General features: G+C 43.7%; 1 protein-coding gene across 3 annotated transcripts; it reads left to right on the plus strand.

Annotated features, from left to right (window-relative positions):
* Positions 1 to 580: 580 nt before the first annotated feature.
* Mapkapk5 (MAPK activated protein kinase 5) lies at positions 581 to 25374 on the plus strand. Of its 3 annotated transcripts, none has more exons than XM_042669009.1 (14): positions 584 to 1236; positions 7781 to 7854; positions 8414 to 8489; positions 10012 to 10109; positions 11329 to 11437; positions 13222 to 13311; positions 14035 to 14130; positions 15451 to 15531; positions 17503 to 17690; positions 18195 to 18315; positions 20571 to 20701; positions 20962 to 21083; positions 22720 to 22824; positions 25183 to 25374. In XM_042669009.1, the coding sequence occupies exons 1-14, from the start codon at positions 1201 to 1203 to the stop codon at positions 25275 to 25277; spliced, it is 1422 nt and encodes a 473-aa protein (XP_042524943.1). In that variant the 5' UTR covers positions 584 to 1200; the 3' UTR covers positions 25278 to 25374. The 3 variants fall into 3 exon arrangements, with proteins under 3 accessions (XP_042524945.1, XP_042524943.1, XP_042524944.1); XM_042669010.1 differs by having other exon boundaries at positions 20962 to 21077; XM_042669011.1 differs by lacking the exon at positions 10012 to 10109 and having other exon boundaries at positions 581 to 1236; positions 13226 to 13311.
* Positions 25375 to 26948: the final 1574 nt, after the last annotated feature.

Consider the following 26948-nt stretch of genomic DNA (forward strand, 5'->3'; position numbering starts at 1 on the left):
CAGCGCCATTTTCGGCTCTATCTGTTTATGCGGTGCGGAGGAATGGAACCCAGGGCCTCATGCATGCGAGGCAAGCACGCCACCACTGAGCCACCTTCCCAGCCCAAGGGGCTCTCTTTCTTGACCACTCTCAGCTGAGCATCTGTGCCTCAGTTTACCAAACTTTGCAAGTCGGGAATGAGAACAAATTTACCTCAGTGAAAAGCCTACCTTATAAAGATGGGAGGAAGCAATGGTGGATAAAGGCTCTGGAAGAGCTGGCAAACACTGTTCCGTTTCCTCTGGGCAGGCCAAGTCCCGGTGCCCATTCAACTCTGCCTCACCGACAGCCGGGCGGCCCTCGGCACTCCGTGCTGCGCACGGCTGCCTTCCGCCGGGTCTTCTACCGGGTGGCGGCACGAGGTTGCGTTCAGCGCGCGCGCGCAGAGCATGTGCCGGCCAGCGGCGATTTTCATTGGCCCGACCCAGTCGGCAGCTCCTTACGCCATCCTGAGGCGCCAACTGGACCAAGGGCCCGGGGGCCTGTCTTGCTGGCGGCGTGGTCCGGGCAGGCTTGTGCAGACGCCTGCCTATCAGCCGAGGGGCTCCCGAGCGTCTCTGAAACCCCAGCAGTCGGCGGCGAGGGGCGCGTGGAGCTTGGGGCCGCGGAACCGGGCGGCGGGAGGGGGTGTCCCGGCGTGCCAGCGGGGCACAGCGCGGGCGGCGGCCGGCGGGGCTGCCCGGCGCGGGTGTCCCGGCGATGTGTGGCGCTGAAGCGGCGGCGGGACAGGCAGCAGCACCGGCGGCAGCGGGCTCGGCTTCGCGTCGGTGCCGGCGGCGGCGGCGGCGGCGGCACAGGTTCTCCGGGAACTGGCGAGTCCAGGCCTAAGCGGCGGCCCTGCGAGGCCCGCGCACGGCGCCCCGGGCCGGGGCCCTCCTGGCCTAGCCCTGCCCCGGGAGCCAGTCTCCCCGGCCGGGGATGAGGCCTGGAGGCGGCCGCGCGGGGCCCAGCACAAAGGCTCGTCCCCAGGGGCCGCCGCCGCCGGTGGCTTAGAGCCGCCCGCCGAAGCGGCGCCGGCGCCGGGGACTTCGTCTCTGCCGGCCCCCGGGGGCGGCTGCTGCCCGTCTCCCCGAGCCCCGAGCTCTCTGCCCCCTCGGCTGCCAGGGCACCGGGCAGCCGCGCAGATTGCACCGCTCTTGGCTGTGGGGACCCGGCGGAGCATGTCGGAGGAGAGCGACATGGAGAAAGCTATCAAGGTAAAGGGAAGATGCCGAGCCTCCGCGCTGTTTTCTCGTCTTTAGCCCCAGAAAACCGAGAGTGTTCGGGGCGAAAGGCTTCGACTATCCCGGGGTTTCGGCCTCCCCACCCCCCCCCGCCCCCGATTCCTCGGGCCGAGTTTGACAGCCCCGGGGCGAAGGGAGGGAGGGAGTGTGTGTGAGTGTGTGTGTGGGGGGGGGGGGTGGGTTGTCGGGTCTCAGTGGGAGGGAGGGGCCTGCTACCCCTTTTCGTTTCCTTCGCCCCCAAGTGCCTCCACCTAGCGATTTGCTTCCGTGTGGTCGGCTGCAGCTACGTTTGCGGAGTGGCTTTCATCCATTCCTCTTGATGTGTTTGAAATCACCTCCTCGAAGACTGCAGTGTGACAAGAAGGTGGTTCGTCTTCCTGTAAAAACCTGCCCTTAGGGGAATAGATTGCTCTTTAACGTGTTTTCTCTTCCCTCTTGGGGCGGGGGAGGGGGAGAAAAATCACTGAGAGGCGTGTGTGTGTGTGTGTGTGTGTGTGTGTATGTATGTACGTACACGTTTCTTTGTATTTAAAAAGACTTAACAGTGCTCGGTTTCTTTCTGTTGTTTTACAAAAGAAAAGCAAACATGTTCTGAAATTACTCAAATAAAACAATAAATTTTCTGAAACGTGTGTGTGTGTTGTGCGCAGCGTGCCAGTATGGGGACTTGAAATCAGGGCCAGGCTGGTGTTCCTGAGCTTTTCAAGGCTAGTACTAGGTCTCCCACTTGAGCCACAGTTCCACTTCCGGCTTTTTTGGTGGTTATTTGGAGACAAGTCTCAGGGACTTTTTGTCCAGGTTGGCTTCATAATGATCTCCGTGTCTCAGCCTCCTAAACATCTAGGATTACCGGTTTGAGCACCTGGCACCTAGTTATTTTTTTATTAACATAATTAACTGTATGAGTGTTGAGTTCATTGTGATACTTCCACACATCAATGGACAGATTTTATGAGTTGTGTGTCTTATAGTTAGGAAATTAGGGTTCATGTAAAGCTAAAGTTAATGTTTTACATCTGTTAACCTAGTGCATTTAGAATTTCATTTTCCCTTGAGGGACATACAACTATTGGCAGCTTGGGGTTATTTTTCTCTTCTAGCTATTTTAGTATACAGTCTCTATTGCTATATAGTACAGTATATAGTTTATCAAAATCTTCAGTGATTCCAAAGAAAAAAGTAACTTTATTTTTTACCTTTTGTGGTGCTAGGGAGTGAATCTAGGATCTTGAGCATGGTAGGCAAGTGTGCAAGCACTGTGCTATACAATCTTCCTCTTTATTTTTGAGACTGGATCTGGCAATGTCCATGGTGGCCTTGAACTTGCTATGTAGTCCAGGCTAGTCAGCACTTGGGATCCTCCTGCTTCTGCCTTGAATGCTGGGATTAAGGTATAACACCATGTTTCACATGCTTGGTGAGGCTGCATCTTCTTCTTCTTCTTCTTTTTTTTTTTTTTGGGTCCGGTCGTGGGGCCTGAACTCTGGGCCTGGGCGCTGTCCCTCAGCTCTTCAGCTCAAGGCTAGCGCTCTACTGCTTGAGCCACAGCACCACTTCTGGATTTTTTCTTTTTTCTTATGTGGTGCTGAGGAATCGAACCCAGGGCCTCAGGCATGCAAGGCAAGCGCTCTACCACTGAGCCACCTTCCCAGCCCTCCTTTTTTTTGTCGGTTGTGGGGCTTGAACTCTGGCCTGGGCGCTGTCCCTCAGCTCTTCCGCTCAAGGTGAGCGCTCTACCATTTGAGCTACAGCGCCACTAAAGGTTTTTTGTGTTTTTTTTTATTTTGGAGATAAGAGTTTCACAGACTTTCCTGCCCAGGCTGGCTTTGAACCGCCATCCTCAGATCTCAGCCTCCTGATTAGCTAGGATTATAGGCATGAGCCACTGGTGCCCAGTGAGGCTGCATCTTCTAAAGGAGTTTTAAACATATATATTGGACTGTGGATATAGTGCAGCCAACATAAAATAACAAGCTGGGTATTATGAAAAGTCCATTCGAAATTCAGGTAAAAACAGCCATCTAGCTAGGGCTTCTACATTCCTAAACCCTTTTATCCTAATTTCTCCTAGCCCTCAAAGGACAGTCATTTGGTGATGATGTTTTCCCAGCACAAAGCCAGATACAAAAATCAGAGGTTTAAAAAAAAAAGAAATCAGAGGTTTGGGGGTGGGCATGTAGCTCAGTGATACAGTGCTTGCCTAGCATGTGCAGAGCCTCAAGTTTCTTTTTTTTTTTTTTTTTGTAGGTTGTGGGACCTGAGCTCTGGGTCTGGGCGCTGTCCCTCAGCTCTTCAGCTCAAGGCTAGCATTCTACCACTAGAGCCACAGTGCCATTTTCAGCTTTTTCTGCATATGTTGTGCTGAGGAATCGAACCCAGGGCCTCATGCATGCAAGGCAAGCACTCTACCACTGAGCCACCTTCCCAGCCCCTCAAGTGATTCTTAGCATCACAAAAACAAAAACCATAGATAGATCAAATTTTAAATAATAAAAATAAGGATTCTGAGAGACTGCTTTGATATATATTTTCCCCCTCTTGGTTTGGGTTTTAGTGTTCGTTTCTCTAGGTAGACTAATGATTAAAATCCAAGCCTCACCATTTATTAGCTTTGGATTCTTGTTTAAGTCACATCATTGCTCTGTCCTTTGTTTCCTATACAAAGAAACGAGTTGTTTCCCAGCTCATATGATTTTTTTGAGGTTTAAATGGAAAAATGTACTACGGTATACTCAAAATAACAGAGCTCAATGAATATTAGCTTGTAGCAGCATAAGCATGATTTAGGAAGACATTTTTTTAACCAGTTGTTGATTATTGTCTAGCCTAATTTTCTGAAGTTTTCAAAAGCTTTTCTGCACTAAAATTATTTGATAGGTCACTAGTGAATTTCCCTATTAATCTGGGCTTGTCTGACTAACTGGTGGAGTTAAAAATAACTGATTTGGCAACCAGTGCTAACTAGGATATACCCCCTTTGGAAGCAAATTAATATTACAGCAAATAAAACTTTTTTGAGCTATTTCATTGTGTTGTGTTTATTGTTTCACTTTTTTGAGGTGGATATCAAATAGCCCTGAGACCTGCAGAGTTCAGCTAGAAACCTGTTGTCCTGGGCTTTTACCACAGCCTGTGAAGTTCTGTGGCCTTACTATCTGAGAGAACACTGATTAGACTCTTAAATGCTACTAAGGAGGTTGAGATCTGAGAATCAAGGTTCAAAGCTAGCCCAGGTAGGAAAGTCTGAGACTTATCTCCAATTAGCCATTAAAAAGCCAGAAGTGGAGCTGTGGCTCAAGCGGTAGAGTGCTACCTTTTAGCACAAAAACTCAGGGACAGTGCTCAGACTCTGAGTTCAAGCCTCAGGACTGGTGTGCATGACTGCACACACACACACACACTATATATATATATATATATATATATATATATATATATATATATATATATATATATATATATATATATATATATATACATACATACATACACCTATATACATATAAAAGGTATCGTGACTCATGCTTGTAATATGATCTGGAGAATCACATTTAAAAGCTAGGCTGGTCAGGGCTAGGAAGGTGGCTCAGTGGTAGAGCGCTTGCCTTGCATGCCTGAGGCCCTGGGTTCAATTCCTCAGCACCACATAAGCAAAAAGAAAAAAGCCGGAAGTGGCGCTGAGTCTCAAGTGGTACAGTGCTAGCCTTGAGCTGAGGGACAGCACCCAGGCCCAGAGTTCAGGCCCCACGACCGGACCCCCCCCCCCCCAAAAAAAAAAAAAAAGCTACGCTGGTCAGAAAAGCTTTCACAGACTCCATCTCCAAGAGACCTGGCTCAAGGGGTAGAGTGGTAGTGGAGAATGAGCTTAAAGACCCTAAAGTCAAACCCTAGTATTGCCAAAAAAGAAATCAGGACAGTAACTGAGCCTGGGAACTCAGGCCTATAATCCCTATGGTCAGCTATTCCGGAAGTGGAGATTAGGATTACAGTTCAAGACCAACTGGGGAAAAACTGAGATTACCCCCTCCCCTCACCCCCGCATCTCAACCAAAAAGCCAGGCATTGTGGTATGCACCTAGGATCCTATCTATATGGGAGGCCTTAGGATGAGCCCCAGGCAAAAGAAAAATATGTAAATAAAGCCTTATCTGAAAAATAAAGCAAAAAAGGACCTGGAGGACCTGGAATATTGCATGAGAGGCAGAGTACAGCCAAACCTGAGACCCTGAGTTCATACCCTAGTACTGCCCCCTCTCCTTCCCCCGAAAAAAAGCTCAAAAAGCAGAGTGTTTTCTATCCTCACAGCCCACTGCTTAACTACCAAGGTACCTAACATGTACCCCAAAATGCATATCCTGCCCAGTGCTAGTGGCTCATGCCTGTACATCTCACTACTCAGGAGGCTCGAGATCTGAGGATGGGGGAAGTGGAGGTGTGGTTCAAGGGTTAGAGCACAAACCTTGAGGGGCTGCTCCCAAACCTTGACGTCAAGCCCCAGAACTGGGAGAAAAAATTAAAATTGAAATTAAAAATAAAAAAAGGGAAAAAATAACCCTCTTGGGTAAGTTTTCTGTTGTTTTTGTAGCTGTTCTCTTTGAGGAGTTTTCTCTAGGGGATATAATATTACTAGTCTACTTTGAGATAATACTGACTTAAATCTGATAAAATAAACTTTTGCTCCAGTATTGCTCTAGTTTTTCCTTCCTCCTTTGTGTACTTATTGCTAAGTGTATCTGTTATATTTAACGCTGACAGTTCAGTTTAGTGACTTGTCATTTTTAACAATCTATGTTTATTAAAGTAAGAGAAGAGAAGAACTGAGCATGTCTCGCATTACCAGTAATCCCAGCACTTGGTAGGCTCAGCCAGAAGGATCATGAGTTTGAGGCCAACCTGAGTTAGAAAGCCCTGGTCTCAAAATTCAGGAAATGAATGAATGCAGGCATGCATGATTTTTCTTCTATGTTTACTTGATCTGCTCCCTTCTTGTGCATCCGAGCTGCTGCTCTCAGAAGTGCTTTCTTCAGTTCTTGTAGAGCAGGTATTCTAGCAATCAATTATTTCATCTGTTAATGTCTTTTATTTCTCTGTCATTTCTAAGGGATATTTTTATCCAATACAATTGAATTCTTGAATTTTTCCTTTCAGTGTGTGATTGCTATCTCTTAGCCTTGTTTCTGATGAAAATAGCTATTACTTGTTTGGTATATGTTTGTATATTTTACGTTCAACATGTTTTGTATAATTCTGTATACTTTATACATATTTGTATATAATACTTGTATATTTTGTATATGAGCTGTCACTGTTTTTCTCCTGCTTAAATATTTTTCCTATCTTTCAGTCTTTGACTAATTGTTTATTATTTATTATTTGACTAATGTGTTTTTGCCTACTTAGACTTTGATGAGCTTATTGGAGCAATAGACTGAATGTGCTTGCATTGTATGAGTCTCATACAGGTTTTGGAGCTTGAATTCAGAGCCTAGGCACTTTGCTTTAGCTTTTTCTGCTGAAGGCTGATGCTCTACCACATGAGCTATACCTCCACTTTCAGTTTTTTGCTGGTTAATTGGAGATAAGAGGCTGGCTTCGAACCTCATCCTCAGATCTCTTAAACTGCTGCTGGTGCCTAGCTCAAGCTTTTTTTTGGTCAGTTGTAGGGCTTGAACTCAGGGCCTGGGCACTGTTCCTAAGCTTTTCTCCTCAAGGCTAGCACCTTATCACTTTGAGCCACAGCACTACTTCCAGTTGTCTGGTGGTTAATTGGAGATAAGAGTCTCACAGATGTTCCTGACCAAGCTATGTTTGAATTGCAGTCCTCAGATCTCAGCCTCCTGAGATGCTAGGATTACAGGTGTGAGCCACTTGTGCCCAGCTTAACTCAAGCTTTTCTTTTTTTTTTTTTGTCGGTCGTGGGGCTTGAATCTGGGCCTGGGCGCTGTCCCTCAGCTCTTCAGCTCAAGGCGAGCGCTCTACCACTTGAGCTACAGCGCCACTTCTGGTTTTCTGGTGGTTTATTGGAGATAGGAGTCTCACGGTCTCTCCTGCCCAGGCTGGCTTTGAACCGCGATCCTCAGATCTCAGCCTCCTGAGTAGCTAGGATTACAGGCGTGAGCCACCAGCGCCCGGCTCTCAAGCTTTTCTTTTTAGTTCAGATTCTTTTGCTACCTGGAATCTGTTGGGCTTCTCTACTAAACTTTTCATATTAGTTATAATAGTGTTGGTTTCCAGGTGATTCTTCTTTGTGGTATCTGTTACTCTGTTGAAACTCCTGTATTTGTTGGGGATGGTGGTACGCACTTGAGACCAGCAGTTTGATGAGCTAGAGCAGCACGATGAGAGGCCACCTAAAAATTAAGTCCTGTTTTGTCTCAGCATCATCATAGTTCCCTTTATTCTTTGAACTTATTTAAAATAGTTGCTTTTAGTTAGGCTTAGTGGCTGAAGCCTGTAATCTGAGCAGCTTCTCAATAGAGGAGTCATTATTTGCCTTCTCCCTTTTATATTTTAATAGGAAACTTCCATTTTAGAAGAATACAGTATCAATTGGACTCAGAAGCTGGGAGCTGGAATTAGTGGTCCAGTTAGGTAAGAGACCCATGAAAGAATTGTGGTAAAATTGTTCAGAGCAGGGGTTTGTGAAATATGTCTTGAATAACAAGTATCACCTGTGCCAGGTGATAATAGATAACTGCTGGGAATTGAACTTAGGCCCTGTGGGTATTAAGCACAGACCCTTCCACAGAGCCACAACCTCAGCGCCAAGTAGATTTCATGTTAGTTTCTGTTTCTCCTGCATCTGGAAATATAGCTGAAGTGACCATGTCACATGGTCTGTAGTAGGAATGGCAGAAGATATGGATACTATGAGGCCACTTTGAGAGTTACCTGAAGCAGAAGAGCCATTGCTTCTTTATTGGCTTATGTTGGTGAATTAGTGTTACACACTCAGGACCTGAGACCTGAGCTAGGGCGCTGGGTAAAGTGAGATACTTTTCTCTGTCATCACCTGCTGCCCTGGGTAACTTCATTTTGCTCACCTGGACATATGTCCTTGATTAGAAGTATAATTCCCAAACAACAGACTTGGAAAATTAAATTTTCTGTGCATAGACTATTGCTGATCTTTCTCTCCTTCCAAATCTAGAGTCTGTGTGAAGAAATCTACCCAAGAACGGTTTGCACTGAAAATTCTTCTTGATCGTCCAAAAGCTAGAAATGAGGTATGGTCCTTTACTGCCTTGACTTGCATATTCAGGGAGCCTAAGAATTCATTTATTTATTGGCTGCTTTCCCTTGGCAGTATTGGGATTTGAACTAGAGTCCTGACTAGTGCCTACTAATCACCGCCAAGCCATGTCTCCAGCCTTGGTACTTGGACATTATTTTTGAGATAGTCTTGCTTTCTGCCCAGGCAAGCATTTCATCACAATCCGCTTACGTTAGACTTCCTGGACATTAGGAGAACATGCCTCTCCATATAGCTCTTCCTCAAGAAGGAGTCTTGTGAACCTGGCTGGCCTCGAACTATGATCCCCACAATCTGGCCCCCAAGTAGCTTGGACGACAGACATGAGCCACATGTACCTGGCAAGAATTATTTCTTTTATAATTATGGCTGCTTCCTGGAGAGAAGAGATGCAGGAGAAAAATTTTGTCTTCCCTATTCATGTTATCATTATAAAATAGTCTTACCTTTCAATATGGAAAACTATTAGCCTGTAGTCTAGTTTCCTTCTGGCCACATCACATCTTTTTAATTTCTTTCTTTTTGCCAGTCCTGGGGCTTGAACTTGGGGCTTGGGCTCTGTCCCTGAGCTACTTTTTGCTTAAGGCTAGCACTCTACCATGTGAGCCACAACACCATTTCTGGCTTTTTGTGTGTATGTGGTACTGAGGAATTGAACCCAGGGCTTCATGCATGCTAGGCAAGCACTCTACCACTGAGCCACATTCCCAGCTCTCACATCTTTTTTTTTTTGAGTCCAGTCGTGGGGCCTGAACTCTGGGCCTGGGCGCTGTCCCTCAGCTCTTCAGCTCAAGGCTAGCGCTCTACCACTTGAGCCACAGCGCCACTTCCGGCTTTTTTCTTTTTGCTTATGTGGTGCTGAGGAATGGAACCCAGGGCCTCAGGCATGCAAGGCAAGCACTTTACCACTGAGCCACCTTCCCAGCCCTCACATCTTTTTAAATTAATGTGATCTGTTGTACTCTGATATATTCCAGTTTTACTTCAGTTTTTGCTTACTGAACATGGTGCTTAAAGGATGGAAATAAAATAGATTGAGGAAGGGTCAAATGAATGCTGAAGGAGGGCACGCGGGCACGCGTGTGTGTGTGTGTGTATGTGTGTGCACGCGCGTGCATGCACCCACACACACACACACACACACACACACGTGCTGGTACTCGGGCTTGAACTCAGGGTCTGGGTATTGTCTCTTAGCTTTTTCATAAGTTTGGCACTCTACCCCATGAGCCACAGCTTCACATCTGGCTTTTTTTATTTTAATAGTTAATTGGAGATAAGAGTCTAAGAAACTTTTCTGCCTGGACTGGTTTCAAACCACAATCCTCCTATCTCCACCTGGTGGGTAGCCAGGATTACAGGTGTGAGCCACCAGCACCTGCTGAAGTAGACTTATCCCTTAGGCTTAGTGTGGTCAGTTCTGAGATAGTGGGAAGTGTAGAGAGAAGACATTGTCATCCTCTTGTCACAGAACCATCTCCTCTTTTCTCTTCAAGGTACGTCTGCACATGATGTGTGCCACACACCCAAACATTGTTCAGGTTGTTGAAGTGTTTGCGAACAGTGTACAGTTCCCACATGAGTCCAGCCCCAGGTAAGACCAGCAGCAGCAGCTTCACATGCCTGTGTGCGGGCAACAGTGTAGCAGTGTTCCTTTCACTTATGTACTCTTTCCTTCCCCTCCCTCTTCCCTTCCCTCTCCCTCTCCCCTGCTATCCATTTCCTCCTCTTTCTCTTAGTATTTTGGAGAAAATTTAAACATACATAAAAGCAGATCGAATTTTGTAATGAAGCCCCGAGTACTTATTACTCAGCTTTAGTAGGTACTGTTTTGTGGAAAATCTCTGCATAATTGCTTTCTCTTAGAAAATAAAATACATAAAACATTTAAGGGCTGAGAATGTTGCTTAGTGGCAGAGTGCTTGCCCAGTATGCACAAGGCCCTGGGTTCATTCCCCAGCTCTAAAAAATAAAAAACGAATGGATAGAAGGAAGAGAGGAAAGGAAAAGGAAAAAGAAAAATAGATAAAGGGAGTTTCCAGTCTAACAAAACACTTTAGAAGTAGTTGGTGTACTCCTATAATTCCAGCACCTGAGAGGCGGAGGCAAGGATATCTAGAGTTTGAGGCCAGCCTGGGCGACCACAGAAAATCCTGTCTTAAAATAATGATAATATAGAAGATAAACAGATTGTATTTCAAATAATCGAAAAGGGGCCAAATGTTATTGTAGGCAGAGTCTTAGGCTGCTATATAGCACAATACCCTCTTGGTTAGTCTAAAAGGAAAAAGTTGACTTTATTCTTTGAGCTGTCAATTGTTTGGCAGGCACAATGGGTGGTATTTGAAGTGCATTCATTTGGAGATGGAGATGAAATCACCCTGCAGGCAGTGTTGGTAGGACGAGTACAATCTCTGACTATTCTGATTCTTACACGGAGAGGCACTTTTTGTGTCTGAGAGGTGTGATGTCCCAGAGACATGTGAAGTCTGGCACCTGAAAAGTAGGTATTTTACAGGTGGAGGAAGATGACAGAAATTTAAAGTTATTTTTTACAACTATGCTCTGTTGGTGAAAGCATTTGGATGGAAGCTGGAAGCATTTATATCAAAGAATGGTAACCAAAATTCATGGATTTTTTTTTTTTTGAGAATGGGAGAATTTTTCCTTATATTTAGTAGTTTGAGTAGTTGGTATTATCTTGGGCTTGTCTTACAGACTTGATAGGTGAGATCTCTTTAGGTCAGTTTTTTAATGTTTAGTTTTTTTTTTTTTTTTTTTTTTAACTTAACAAATCAAATGCTTTCAAACAGGGCTCGACTCTTAATTGTAATGGAGATGATGGAAGGGGGCGAGCTATTTCACAGAATCAGCCAGCACCGGCACTTTACAGAGAAGCAAGCCAGCCAAGTAACAAAGCAGGCAAGTGAACCCCGGGTACCAATCAAACTACCAACTATGTTGGTTAACCAGTGCAATTTCATTAGGGAGAATAAAAGAAAGCTTAAGAAAAGCTCTATTTGACTTCTCATTGCCTGCTTTGTTATGTAATAAGAGAGGATGTCTTAACTGGAGAAATGTGACCCCTTTTATACTTTTTTTGGGGGGTGGAGGGCTATTATTAATTGGTTGTCAACTGCTTCTTGAGGCCTACTGTAAACAATAAACTGAAGGAAGATAATCTTACCTCCTTCAATAACTGTTGATATTATATTTCAGGTGCCGTCCACAACATTTTATCTATTGGACTTTGAGATAAAATGCTGTGGACGGCACCTGAAAAGCTGGATGGTACAAACAAATATATGTTCCAACATCTTTGCACATAGGATGCTTCTTGCACAAGCCAACTATCATTTCTGCCGATTTTAATAGGATTCTCACATCTTTGTAATTCCAGGTTATTTCCAGTTCTGTTTGACATTACATTTTTATTGTTGTAGAAATGATTATTTAAGTCACATTCAATACTAGGAATCTGACTGGTGCCCATCTCTTGTCCAGATAAAAAGCTCAAGGTCTTTCTTCAGACCAAGTAAGCAGGACAGAGAGAAGCCAGAAGCACAGTCCACTTAGATTTTAATAAAATCTTTCTACATTTCCTACGATCACTTTTAAAACATTTTTTGGTTGCTTCCTAAGTAATATTTGGAATGCTGAAAAAATTCCATATTGAGAGTTGGAGAACATTAGAATTTGTTCTTTCCATTATACTTCTTTAAATCTTTCAGTTTTTAAATATTAGGACTAAAAATGATCTCTAATGATCTGTAAAACAAACATAAAAAATTCATTCAAATCCACACAGGCAACAAAAATAAAAAAGGGATTTTGTTGTCCGTGCCAGTCCTGGGGTTTGCACTCAGGGCCTGGATACTGTCCTTGCTCAAGGTTAATGCTCTACAACTTGAGCCACAGCTCTACTTCTGGCTTTTTGGTGGTTCACTGGAGGTAAGAATCTCATGAACTTTACTGCTCAGCCTCCTGAGTAGCTAGGACTATAGTTGTAAGCCACCTCTGCCTGGCAATATTTCAACAAGTGATTATGACATAAGTTGGAAAAACCCTATCAGCTGGTTTGAAAGAGCCTGCCATCCAGCTCCCTCAAGAACAGTTGTGTTTTGAGCCAGGTAGACCTGTTTCTGCCTAGTTGGGGAAATCCATGCACACTGAAGACTGCAGCTAAGAGTTTCCTTTGCAGTGCCTGTCACACCTCAAGCAAGTAAAAGTGGGAGCAAGTGATTTTTTTCTATTTCTTACAGTATGTCATTCGTTTTTTTTTTTTTTTTTTTTTTTTTTTTTGTGCTGGATGTGGGGCCTGAACTCTTGGCCTGGGCGCTGTCCCTCAGCTCTTCAGCTCAAGGCTAGTGCTCTACCACTTGAGCCACAGCGCCACTTCCAGCTTTTTCTGCTTATGTGGTGCTGAGGAACTGAACCCAGGGCCTCATGCATGCAAGGCAAGCACTCTGCCACTGAGCCACCTTCCCAGCCCATCATCAGTTTTTTTGACAGTTATTTTAATGTTATAGTTTGTGTTTTTTTAAATTATTATTTAACAAAATCTAGGTTATAGGCTAAATTAAAGCTGACCACTGTCTTAATTGACTTAATGATGGCTTACTTTTTTAAAGTCCCAAGTTTTCTCCGGTAGGATATTCAGGATTGTTCTTTTCTCAGAGGTGGCTGCCCACTGTGTCCTTTTTCAGATAGCATTGGCTCTACAGCACTGTCACTTGTTAAACATTGCACACAGAGACCTCAAGCCTGAAAATCTGCTTTTCAAGGATAACTCTTTGGTGAGAAAACTTAATTTTCTGCATGTTTAATGATTCCACTCTTAACACAGTTTAGGAGTAGCTCTGTGTGTGTGTGTGTGTGTGTGTGTGTGTGTGTTGCTCCAAATCCATGGTGACAAGGCATTAAAAGGGTTTCTTGTACTACTTCTTCCCTTACTAGAGACTCAGAAATTCTGCCATATCCTTGGCACTAGTAATTTTGGATGACACCAGTACTTTTTTGTGGGATTTAGGATTTTAAATATTGTTTGAAGGGCCTTTGGGAATCTATACATTGTTAAATATTACTTTAAAACTTTAGCTTCGGTTACTGTTTGCCCTGACAAGGTATGTTTCTCCCTTTATTCCCTCTCCTTACTCCATATCCCACCAAATAAGTTGCCGTAGCTGTCACGATCAGGGTGAAGCAGAGCCCTGGATTAATAACAAGGAAGGGTTCCACAGAGTAAGGGCCAGAAGGCTAAGACGTGGACTTTAGAACTGCCTTTGCAAGTTATAAATCAAGGCCAACCAAATGGATAGGTAGAAATCCCTTTTCTTCTATGCTATAAAAGAACAATTTTTCAATGTGAATTAATGTCTCTAGACTGGGAAGATGTTACTCATAGCTTAGTCTTAGCCAGAAATTTGTAAGAGCTCAGGGTCACATGACCTGCATGTAGATTTTTCTTTCAGTGTTTACTGCGAATTCTGAAACAATGACTCCTGTTTATTTCATGTCAGGATGCTTCCGTGAAGTTGTGTGATTTTGGATTTGCTAAAGTTGACCAAGGTGACCTGATGACACCCCAGTTCACCCCTTACTATGTAGCACCTCAGGTAAGTAAGCATGTACTATTTTTTCTCTGCAGTGTGCCTACTGTCTCAGGTTCCTTCTAATTTGTACTAAAAGTATGCATGTTTCGTAGCTGGGAGGCAGGAGGTGGGCAGCTTAGCTCCAAAAACCTACTGACTACTTCCATTTGGCACAGATAGTCTTTCTTTTAAAAGCTGGAAAAGAGCCAGGTGCTGGTGGCTCATGCCTGTAATCCTAGCTACTCAGGAGCATGAGATCTGAGGATTGGGGTTCGAACCCAGCCCTGGCAGAAAAGTCCCCATGAGACTCTTATCTCCAATTAACCACTCAAAAACCCGGAAATGGCGCTGTGGCTCAAGTGGTGGAGTGTTAGCTTTAAGCACAAAGAGGCTTAGGGACAGTGCCCAGACCCTGAGTTCAAGTCCCACAACCAACAACAACAACAACAAAAATTCTCTCCTAAAACTTGCAGGGGGGGGCTGGGAAGGTAGCTCAGTGGTAGAGCGCTTGCCTTGCGTGCATGAGGTCCTGGGTTCGATTCCTCAGCACCACATAAGCAGAAAAAAAAAAGCCAGAAGTGGCACTGTGGCTCAAGTGGTAGAGCGCTATCCATTTTTTTTTTTTTTTTTTTGTCGGTCGTGGGGCTTGAACTCTGGGCCTGGGTGCTGTCCCTCAGCTCTTCAGCTCAAGGCGAGCGCTCTACTACTTGAGCTACAGCGCTACTTCCTAGAGCGCTATCCTTGAGCTGAAGAGCTGAGGTACAGCGCCCAGGCCCAGAGTTCAGGCCTCACGACCAGACCCCTCCCCCCCCCCCCAAAAAAAAAAAAAAACTTGCAGGGGGTCTGCTTTTACCCAGGCAGAGTCATCCCTAGAGTCATTCATTGACTGCAGATTTTTTTATATGTAGAAACAAGACATTTAAGGGATAAAGATAAAAAGGACTTACGTGCTTTACCTGGATGTGTTTTTGACTGATTAACTATTGCTTTTGGTTTGTAAAAGTGCTATGCTGGTGTGAAGTTAAGATTGTTTTATTGTTTTTTTTTTTTTGGGGGGGGGGGGTCTGGTCGTGGGGCCTCTGGGCCTGGGCACTGTCCCTCAGCTCTTCAGCTCAAGGCTAGTGCTCTACCACTTGAGCCACAGTGCCACTTCCGGCTTTTTTCTTTTTGCTTATGTGGTGCTGAGGAATTTAACCCAGGGCCTCAGGCATGCAAGGCAAGCGCTCTACCACTGAGCCACCTTCCCAGCCTGTTTTATTGTTAACTGGCAGTTAACTTCTAGTAGTCTCAAGTTGTAGGACTTTGGTGGTGTGGTTTTCAGTAAGATTCCTTTTGGTCTGACAGGTACTAGAAGCACAGAGAAGGCATCAGAAGGAGAAGTCTGGCATCATACCTACCTCGCCAACACCCTACACCTACAACAAGGTAGGGAAGAGGTACTTATACCTGCACTGCCTATGTAGCCTCTGTGTTCCTGTGAGCTATTTATGAGATTGGAAGTGGCCAGACGTAATAAAATTAGCTTACTATTTATAAATATTTTTGTGCTGTTACTGTGGCTTGCACTCAGGGCCTGGGCACTGTCCCTTAGCTTTTTTGATCAGAACTGACACTGTATTCATGGAGCCATAGCTCCGTTGTTTATTGGTAGTTAATTGAAAAGAAGACCCTTACAGATTTTACTGCCTGTGTAGTTAGGATTACATGTATAAGCTACTGACAGCTGTAAAAATTATTTACAATTCTGCCTTTTTTCCTTACCCATTTAGCTTTTGCAGTGAAATTAAGGCTGATGGTCACAGATTATTTGGCTGGATGTACAGGCCATTGATCACGTTAAGAGAATGAGGTTGGGTTACATTTTTAATATACCAAAGCTAGAGAACTAGCTTTTTGGTGATCGTTTTGGTATCATTCATTCATTCTTTTTTTGTCAACTGTAGGGATTGAACTCTGGGCCTGGGCACTGTCCCTCACTCAGCTCTTCAGCTTAAGGCGAGCTCTCTACCACTTGAGTCACAGCACCACTTCTATGAACAATGTCTAGTATACATTACAAGTGTTTCTAATATTACTCATTACTTCCTCACTTGTAGGCCACCTAATGAAGCATTTTTTTTAATTGTGAGAATACTGTACAGAGGAGTTACAATTACATGGGCAAGATAATGAGTACATTTCTTATCAAGCATTGTTGCCTCCTCGTTGTTTCCCCTTCCCATTCCTTCCCATACTCCTCCCCTCCCCTCCCCCAATCCTCCCCCCACCCCCACCAAAGTTGTTAAGTTTGTTTTCAACATAACGATTTGTACAACTCATTGTTGCAATGGGTCCACCTGTATCCCTAGTTAAACGATTTTTTTTCCCTTCCCCTCCACAAATTATACCAACATCAAATACAGTGAAAGTATGGGTTATACTGTGGGGGAGGGACACACAAAGCAACATAGAAATCATCTTATAAATATGATAGAAACAATTGCATGAAAGGAAAAAAAAACAACAACATTTGAATACTTACCTTGGGGTTCATTCCACTAACATCAACTTAGCTGACCTTTTCTGCTTGACAGAATTTTGTTTTGATGAACAAGAAGTTTGGTGGCTTTTTTTTTTTTTTTGGTCATGGGGCCTGAACTCTGGGCCTGGGTGTTGTCCCTTAGCTCTTCAGCTCAAGGCTAGCGCTCTACCACTTAAGCCACAGTGCTACTTCTGGCTTTTTTTTGCTTATGTGGTGCTGAGGAATTGAACGCAGGGCCTCATGCATGTGAGGCAAGCACTACCACTGACCCAACTTATCAGCCTGATGTTCAAGAAGTTTAGTGTTTCTGAAAACAGGTCCTGGCATTGCTGAGTAGATGAAAAAAACGGTGCTGTTTGTGGATTTGAGGCTAGATATGGATATTAGAGGATAGATAATAGAGGACAGGATATTAGAAAACTAGATACTGGGCTGAGGACAGTACAAAGACTGGGACATTTGCTTTGATCTCACCATTCTTCACCTGTGTTGATTGACTGTGGTATCAGTTTCCTTATCTGTAAAGTGAAGGCTTTGAATTTGGTCATTTTAAAGAATTCTTTTAGCTAGACATTATAGTCCTTGAGCCTCTTAACTCCAGTTAGCCAGCAAAGAGCTGAAATGGACACATGGCTCAAGAGGTAGACCACCAGCATGAGCAAAAATGCTAAGTAAGAGTAAGAGGCCCTGAGATCAAGCCCCAGTACTGGCATGAAAAAAGAGAAGTTAGGTTTCCTAAGATGTTCTGAAACAGTTTTAATGTCGGTTAAATAACTCTTGGAGGTATCACCTTGTATTATACGTCAGGGTTGCCTTTGGGTCTTACTTTGGAGCTGTCTCTGCTTGTGAGCTATTGTTTTCTTTTTTCCTTTCAGAGCTGTGACTTATGGTCCCTAGGAGTCATTATCTATGTGATGCTATGTGGATACCCTCCTTTTTACTCTAAACACCACAGCCGGACCATCCCAAAGGATATGCGGAAAAAGATCATGACAGGCAGTTTTGAGTTCCCAGAAGAAGAATGGAGCCAGATTTCAGAGATGGCCAAAGATGTTGTAAGGAAGTGAGTCCTTGGGCTGCTGAATGGGAGGTCTGAGAAGGCCTTGAGGTGGTAGAATCAAGATTAATGTTGGGTAGGGAAAAGCCATTTGTTTCCCTGGTAGCTTCAGCCAATTTTGATGTCAGGAGTCTGAGGTAAGAGCTCCCAATGTCCATACCTCAGTCCAAACTTTTTTCTCCATTGCATCCCTAGACTTTCCCAGGGTGGTGAACCCAGGTACCTCTGTAACCATTCTCTGTGGCTGTTACTTGGGCCCTAAATGGTATACTTGCTGGTTTGCCTTTTTCTTGCACGTAAGCCAGCTGATGAGGGGGTCTGATGTCAGGATACTGAACTAAGGTGCTGACATGACCATGACACATTTGGCTTTTCACATTTTGGATACTGTCGATAGTATGTGATTGTGTTTGACTTTGAAGTGAGCTAATTGAAGCCAGATCTAGGAACTTCCTGTGCTTCTTTTTAGGGCATCAGTACATGGCAGACCTGTTGGTGTTTTCTCTGTAGGCTCCTAAAGGTCAAACCAGAGGAAAGACTCACCATCGAGGGAGTTTTGGACCACCCCTGGCTCAACTCAACTGAAGCCCTGGATAATGTGCTACCCTCTGCTCAACTGATGATGGATAAGGTTTTGAATGATTGTTTTGTTGGCTGAAAAGGCTGTGTGGAGAAGGAAAGTTGGGGCTTGACTCAATGATGGGTTAAGGGAAAAACAATGGAGATCATGCTGTCTTTACTCAAAGATTATCTCTGGTTTTTCTGAAAATCAGGATCTGAAATAAAGAACTTTCCATAAAAGACCAAATTAAGCCAGGCACTGATGGCTCACACCTGTAATCCTAGCTACTTAGGAGACTGAGAGCTGAGGACCAAGGTTCAAAGCCAGCCCGGAAAGAAAAGTCCATGTGACTTTCATCTCCAGTTAACCATAAAAAAGCCAGAGGTGTAGGTATAGCTCAAGTGGTAGAGTGCCAGTCTTGAGCAGAAAAAGCCAAGCAAGAGAGAGTGTGCATGACAGAGGACAGAGACAAAGACCTACCAACTGACCGGATCCGAGCCTGCTAAATAATGCACTAAAGGAACACTCAGGGACATTATCCATATTTTTGCTATGGGTTTGTGGGACAAACAGCAATGTAAGATTATCTTTGCCCAGGGCATTTACAGAAGACTGGTTGGGAAGGCAAAAAAATTAAGAGATCAAAGTGTCTCAGTGGGAAAGTCAGTCTGGCCTCACTCATGGAAAGTCAGTGAGATGGGTACAGCAGGACCAGACTTTGCCAGAAGAGTTTAAATCTAGGGGAATGGAACTGAGAGGCTATGGCACACTTTTGAGAACAATTTTACCTCTGGGAATATATTTAGGCGATAGTCAGTTAGACGTGCACAACTGCCAACCTGTGGCTTCAGGAGCAGTCTGAAAGCTGCAGGCTAACTCAGAGAGATACAGATGAGAGAATGGGCTCAGTCTGCATCTGGAGAAAAACAAAATTCTAGCTTTAGGTGACCAAAGATCTAAGGAGGTGGTGGCTGGCCTATGTGAGGGTAACGTTGATGAACAGAGGGAAATCAGAGGAAGGAGGCTAATTTGGGGGAAGTGTAGTCTTAAGACACTGTTTGAGATCAGAGGGACATTCAAATGAGTGGTTGTGTAGGGTAGAATAAGAAATCGGCTAAGAGCAAGGGATGGGTTTGAAATTTGACAAAGAATAAATGAATTGGGGAAAAAAGTGTTAGGTTTAGTAGGAACATAGAAAAGAGAGCTGGAGGAACAAAATTCTCTGTCATCTCTTTGATTTGTAGGTGGTTGACTTCTTGGTTTAAGTATATCCTCTTGTCCAGAAATGGTTTGGTCAGCTCAAAAGAATTACTTAGATCCTGGTTGCCAGGCACATGGCGGTTACAGTTTGGCATTCTTCAAGACATTGGAAATAAGGAGGTAACATTGCCTCTGGAATTACTTAAAAATCACTGCACGATGACTCAAGTCTGAATACACAGACTTTTTGAAAAATAAGAGTGGCTTTAGGCCTTGAAGGTGATACTGAAACTTTACTCCATTTCAAAGAAATCCTGTGTTCAAGGCGGGGATGTTCAACCGTGTATACAAATGTGGAATAGAAACCATCTGAGTCTTACTCATGAGCCTGAGCTCAGGATCTTAAGCTATTTCCATGGTTTTGGTTGGGTCATTGCGCATGAGATGGATATAAGAATGCAGCCAGGACTGGCTATGAATACATGGTGTCCTTAGATGAAGAGTAGCTTCTGTTTCAAGTTGTCAAATACAGAGGCGTTAAAAGAAGGAATTCCCTTTCATTTTTCTGCCAGTCTTTCTCCTTATAGATGAGGTATTCTATGAGCTTGATGTATCATGTATCCTTCCTGGTATTTTTCTGGACACATCTGGACATATTCCTGCAAAATAGTCTGTCATTTGGTGTCAAATTGCTGTTATCAGTGACTAAGCATGAGCCTGTTAATATATATGTATTTTTTAGTTGAATTTCTGTTCCCACTGTCAGGGAAAAAGGGCTAGCTGATGCTTTTGGTTGGCCTGGGCCATAGTAATTCAGGGGAAAAGTCCTCTGCCTTATCAAAATTTGTATAGCATCAGTACCAGAATGAAATTGCCATTTGAATACTTGGGGCTTCTCCTTACCACTTTCCTAGACGTGGCTGTTTAGGTATCCAGCAATTAATGTGAAAAAAGGCTGTCAAAGTTGGGTCTAGTGGTTGGCACATGCTTCTGGTCTCAGCACTCAGCAGGCCAGGGCAGGAGAGCTGTTTCACTCCAGAAGTTTGAGACTAATTTGGACAATATAACAAGACCTTGTCTTAAAATAAAAAACAAGAATAACTGATGTCAGTGTTTACATCTAGGCGGTGGTTGCTGGAATACAGCAGGCTCATGCAGAGCAGTTGGCCAACATGAGAATCCAGGATCTGAAAGTCAGCCTCAAACCACTGCACTCAGTGAACAACCCCATTCTAAGGAAAAGGAAGTTACTTGGGTAACTGAGCTTATTTCTTCAGTCCTTCACAGCTGCCATGTTTGAGGCTCCACATGAAAAGCTAAAAGCTCTGTCAGGAGTCTGCCTTTTTTCTTTCTCTTTAAGTGGGTGGAGAACATAAGCTCTTTGAGTGGCATCAAAAGCTGGACACACTCTGTAGTAATTAATCTGAAAAATCTATTATCTTGTGTATAGAGTTTATAACCCAGAATTGGGTTCTGAAGTATCTCTGTTTTTGCCTCTCCCCCAAACTCTTAAAGCACCAAGCCAAAGGATGGTGTTTATATCCATGACCATGAGAATGGCACTGAGGATTCAAATGTTGCCTTGGAAAAGCTTCGAGATGTGATTGCTCAATGTATCCTCCCCCAGGCTGGTAAAGGTCACGCCATTTACTAATGCTCTGTGTACATGTGACTGTGTGCATGCGTACATGTGTGTATACACATGAAAAAGAGTGGATTAATTTGATACATTAGCTGTTTTTTCTTTGTATCATAAATAAAAGAAGTGCATTATATAAATTAGCTTGTACACACTGAAAGAGTAGACACTGTAAATTTAGAAATGTGGTGAAGTCCTTCCCTCCTTTTCTTTGCTGTAACATTCTAGTATAGACTTAATGGCCAATGTCAGGTATAGCATGTTATTTTGGTTTACTTGACAATGGAAGCACAAAAGTATAGGATAGAGAATGAAGATACGGACAGGTTCAGGATTAAATTACAAACTGTAAACATCATTTCCAGAGCCTTTAAAAATCACTGCTGTCAGGACTGGGAATGTGCCTTAGTGGTAGAGTGCTTGCCTAGAATGCATGAAGCCTTGGGTTCAATTCCTCAATACCACATAAACAAAAAAGGCTGGAAGTGGGCTGTAGCTCAAGTGGTAGAGCTCTATCCATGAGCATAGAGAGGCTCAAGAATAGTGTCCAGGCCCTGAGTTCAAGGCCCAGGACCAGAAGGGGGGAAAAAAATTACTGCTGTCAGCTGGCCACTGGTAGCTCATACCTGTAATCCTAGCTACTCAGGAGGCTGAGATCTGAGGATTGCAGTTCAAAGCCAGGCTGAGCAGGAAAGTCTGTGAGACTCTTATCTCCAATTAACTACAAGAAAACTGGATGTGGCACTGTGGCTCAAGCGGTAGAGCACTTGGCTTGAGCTGAAAAGCTCAAGGACAGTGCCCAGGCCCAGAGTTCAAGAACTATAACTGACCAAAAAAAAAAATAAATAAAAATCTTTAGCTTGTGAATATAAAGAGAACATCTCCCTAGTTCAGAACTAGCCCTTTTGCTTCTTGGCTTAGACAAAATTACTTGCACATAGAGAAGCTCGCGATGCGATCAATTATTCTCAGCTGATGATGGTTTCATGTAACAGCCTAGGAAGTGTTGAGTTGACCTGTCTTGCTAGACTCCTGTGTCTTAAAAAAACTCATATAATGCATCTCAGCCTTTTTTTTATTTTTTATTTTTGGGTCCGGTCATGGGTCCTGAACTCTGGGCCTGGGCGCTGTCCCTCAGCTCTTCAGCTCAAGGCTAGCGCTCTACCACTTGAGCCACAGCGCCACTTCCGGCTTTTTTCTTTTTGCTTATGTGATGCTGAGAAATCGAACCCAGGGCCTCAGGCATGCAAGGCAAGCGCTCTACCACTGAGCCACCTTCCTCACCCTGAGAGCCTTTTTAATAAGCAAAGGATGAGCTTAGGCGAAAGAAAGTAGTACACGCCTGTTCTTCCTCCCTTTCTTAGTCTCAGGCTGCCCATGTTTTTTGCTCAGTGATAGTTTTGCTGCAGCAGAACTAGACTTTGGGGCTCTTAAAGCATTTGTGCAAAGATAGTAAAGTAGAAGAGCTCAATGGCTAGAAACAGTGGCATATAACATAGGGATTCACAGTAAAGTTAGCATCTGGTAAAGTTTTACGCATTTAGTCATCATTTCTCAACTGGTTGGACATCATATCCTTCTATTTTTGACACATAGTATTGACGTGGCAACTTCCTCTTCATTCTTATCAATAGGAGAGAATGAAGATGAGAAGCTGAATGAAGTAATGCAGGAGGCCTGGAAGTATAACCGGGAATGCAAACTCCTAAGGGACACCCTGCAAAGCTTCAGCTGGAATGGTAGGAACCTTAATTGGTCCTCAAATGCAGACAAGTAATTCTGTGTGGAACATGTAGGATCTGTCTGGGGCCTGTGCTGGTACTCTAGGTGAAGTAAGGCTGGTGAGTGGATTGTGGTGGGAAAGAACTATTGTGGGAAGAGGGTTAGCCCTTTCTTATTTGTTCCGGTATATCTGAATATCCAGTCTTTTCACTAGTCCAGAATTAAGGGTTGCACATTCAACACCAGACGGTCCCTATCACCCACCACAAGGCAAAAAAGGCGATTTCTGAACTTCTACATATAGGCAGCTCAGCAGGTCATTAAACAACACATTGTGAAAGGGAAAGAAGGATTCCCTGCAGAAAGTTTACACTAATGATGTACTTAGCATAGAGGAGAAGCCTGAAACTGAAGAGTATAAGGTTTACCAAATAGTTGCTAGTGAATTTTTTCCCCCAAGTAAACAAGAGATAGATTTCTTCTTACTTAAAACATTATTGGCACTTTTAATTTGGATTTTATGTTGTCATTGTAGTTACGCAAACTACATTTAAAAAGTTCCAGGAGGGCTGGGAAGGTGGCTCAATGGTAGAGCACTTGCCTTGCATGCATGAGGCCCGGGGTTCAATTCCTCAGCACCACATAAGCAGGAAAAAAAAAACCGGAAGTGGTGCTGTGGCTCAAGGGGTAGAGCGCTAGCCTTGAGCTGAAGAGCTGAGGGACAGCGCCCAGGCCCAGAGTTCAAACCCCACAACCGACCTCCCCCCCTCCTCAGGAAGAGGAGCAATTTTTTTTTAAAATACATCATTATCTAGCTTGTTATAGATGTGCCATAAGAAATTTGAAGAGTCCTATAGAATTTCCTGCATGGGCTGGCTTTGAAACGTGATATTCAGATCCATTTGCTGAGTAGCTAGGATTACAGGTTAGAGCCACTGGCATACAGGGATACAGGGATTCTGTTTTAGCCATTTTGGTTAGTGCGTTTTGGTGTTGTAGTGTGGGCTTAGTTGGAATCATTCTGATAGCAGATGGGACTGTGAACTTTTTTTTCCTGCAGGTTTGAACTTAAGAGCCTAGGTGCTGTCCCTGAGCCATTTTTACTCAAGGCTAGCGCACTACTGCTTGAGCCACATCTCCACTTCCAGTTTTCTGGAGGTTAAGTGGAGATAAGAGTCAGGTCCCGGTGGCTCGCATATGTAATCCTAACTATTAAGAAGGCTGAGATATGAGGATCATGATTCAAAGCCAGCCCAGGCAGAAAAGTTTGTGAGACTCATCTCCAGAAAACAGAAGTAGAGCTGTGGCTCAAAATAGAACATTAGCCTTGAGAAAGAGGAGCTCAGGAACAGTGCCCAGGCCCTGAATTCAAGTGCCACAACTGACAAAAAAAAAAAAAAAAGTGGCACAGACTTTCCTGCTTGGGCTGGCTTTGAACTGTGATCCCCAGATTTCAGCCTTCTGAGTAGCTAGGATTATAAGTGTGAGCTACCAGTACCCAATGACTGTTCACTTTTGAAATGTTTATTGACCAGTTAGATTCCTTCTTTTGTGAAGTGTGAACTCAAACTGTTGGCCATTTTACTGACTTGTAACTTCCTTATATATGTGAAGGGCTTCTTTATGTATTCTGGATATGAGTTCCTTGCCAGACACACCATATTACATAATTTTTTTTTTTTTTGCCAGTCATGGGGCTTGAACTTGGGGCCTGGGCACTGTCCCTGATCTTTTGTTCAAGGCTAGCACTCTGCCACTTGAGCTACAGTGCCTCTCCTGGCCTTTTCTGTTATGTGGTATTGAGGAATGGAAACCAAGGCTTCAAGCATGCTAGGCAAGCACTCTACCTCTAAGCCACTCTCCCAGCCCAATCTCTCTCTTTCTCTGTTTTGCTTCTGTGGGGTTGTAATGAGCTTTTAATTTTTTTTTATTTCCTGGATAATAGAACTTCCCAATTACTAGCTGAAAAATGGGAGCTGTTTTTATTTTTGTTTATTTTTGTTTTTTGTTGGTTGTAGGACTTGAACTCAGGGCCTAGGTGTTATCCCTGAGCTCCTTTTGTTCAAGGCTAGCATTTTACCACTTTGAGCCACAGTTCCACTTCTGGTTTTCTGGTGGTTTTTTTGAAGATAAGACTCTTATAGACTTTTCCTGCCAGAGCTGGATTTGAACCATGACCCTCAAATCTCACCCTCATAAGTAGTTAGGATTACAGGCGTGAGCCACCAGCACCTAGTTAAACTGCTTTTGAGTGGGGTTGGCCCACTCATTTGTGAGGGTAAATTCAAGAATGGTAGGGCACACCTCTTAGATTCCTAACAAGAGTCCCTCAGCTCAATCAGTGAGAACTGACCTTGTTCTTTCTTGGGTTTCAGGTCATGGATTCACAGACAAAGTAGATCGACTCAAACTGGCAGAAATTGTGAAGCAAGTGATAGAAGAGCAAACCACTTCCCACGAATCCCAATAATAACAGCGTCAAACTTTGTTTTTTAAGAATTTGAAAAATTATTCCTTAATGTATAAAGTAATTTTATGTAAATTAATAAATCATAATTTCATTTCCACATTGCTTACAGTTGTTACATACATTAGGGGCAGAGTTTAGTATACTTGTTTGTTGGTCAAAGCTCACATCTTAGAGACTACTGATTTAGGACTGTTTTAGTTTTAGTTGTATATGGCAATAATATTGTCAGGAAAGACTATTTTACTTATAATGAAGTATTCATAAACCACTTGGTAGAGGTAGATAAAGGACCAACTAAGTGACCTACTGCTTAGTGAACAAACAGTTGAGTCTAATACTGTGGAATCTCGCTCAGTTACCCTGTGCGTTTACCTTCTACACCAGTGATAGATTCACTCAAGTGCCAAGAAACTGTTGTAGACTTGTCGTTGCAGATGCACAGAGGGGTCCTGTGAGCTGCTTCCTGTGATGGAAGAGGTGGGAGCCGTGTCCTTCCTTTTCTTGCCTTAATTCCCAGAAAAAAAACAGACAGCATTTCCTTTTTGTCGTTATAAGTGTGTTGCTTAAATCTAGTAGAATTTTTGTGGTGTGTGTGTGTGTGCATGCGCTACTTCTGGGGCTTGAACTCAGGGCCTCAACACTGTCCCTGAGTTTTTATGCTCAAGGTTCATGTTCTACCACCTGAGCCACAACTCCACTTTCAGCTTTTTGGTGGTTACTTGGAGATAAAAAAGTTTCAGACTTTCCCACCTAGGCTGGACACAAACCATGATCCTCACATCTCAGCCTCCTGAGTAGCTAGGATTCCAGGCATGAGCCTTCGGCACCCCACTTTAGTTTTATTGTTGACATGTTTACGCACAGCTTCCCTTTCCCTTTCCCGAAGTCCCACTGTATTGAGAGAGCCCTCCCCTCCTCTACTACTTTGCTTTCCTTGTTTTTCTTGTTTCTTCTGGGATGATTTCCCTGTGCTACTTATATATAACAGAAACTTGACTAGTGTCTAAAATGATCCACTTTTGTTTTTGTTCCCCCCAACCTCTGTAATGTTTCTGCCTGGATTTCTCATTGGCATCCTCTGAGCTGTATATGTTTTCTTTAGTACCCTCCATCTTCAGAGCAGCTGTTTGAGTGAAAGTTAAGTCCAGATGCTTGTCTAATATGGGCACAATTTTGTTGCTTGTTCTTTTTTTTTTGTTGTTCAAACTTTTTTATTGGGTAGATGTGTTAGTAATAGAAGAACTCACAGACAAACTCCCATCCCATCCAGAGAATTCACTTAGTTTCTAATGCTCCTATTTTTTTTCTGAGAATATACTTTCACAATGACATTTGGTTAGTATGCCCTGTATGTGTGGAACTCACTATAGGAATATAAATGATCAAAACATAACAGCCAGGTACCAGTGGCTCATACCTGTAATCCTAGCTACTCAGGAGGCTGAGATTAGAGGATCACAATTCAAAGCCAGCCCAAGCAGGAACTTCAGTGAGACTCTTAACCACCAAAAAACCGGAAGTGGTGCTGTAGCTCAAGTGGTAGAGTGCTCACCTTGAGCTGAAGAGCTCAGGGACTACACCCACCCAGGCCCAGAGTTCAAGACCCAGAACTAACACACAAACACAAAAATATGTATTTTTTAAAGAACTACTTTATTACACAGACTATCT

The sequence above is a fragment of the Dipodomys spectabilis genome, unplaced genomic scaffold, assembly GCF_019054845.1.
Source record: "Dipodomys spectabilis isolate Male_0828 unplaced genomic scaffold, ASM1905484v1 ptg000480l, whole genome shotgun sequence".
In the NCBI taxonomy this organism is placed as follows: domain Eukaryota; kingdom Metazoa; phylum Chordata; class Mammalia; order Rodentia; family Heteromyidae; genus Dipodomys; species Dipodomys spectabilis.

Coding starts and splice junctions, on each gene's coding strand:
- Mapkapk5 (XM_042669009.1), top strand. CDS start 1,201: ATGTCGGAGGAGAGCGACATGGAGAAAGCTATCAAG. Junction 7,855..8,413: donor GGAATTAGTGGTCCAGTTAG/GTAAGAGACCCA, acceptor TTCCAAATCTAG/AGTCTGTGTGAAGAAATCTA. Junction 14,131..15,450: donor CTTACTATGTAGCACCTCAG/GTAAGTAAGCAT, acceptor TTGGTCTGACAG/GTACTAGAAGCACAGAGAAG.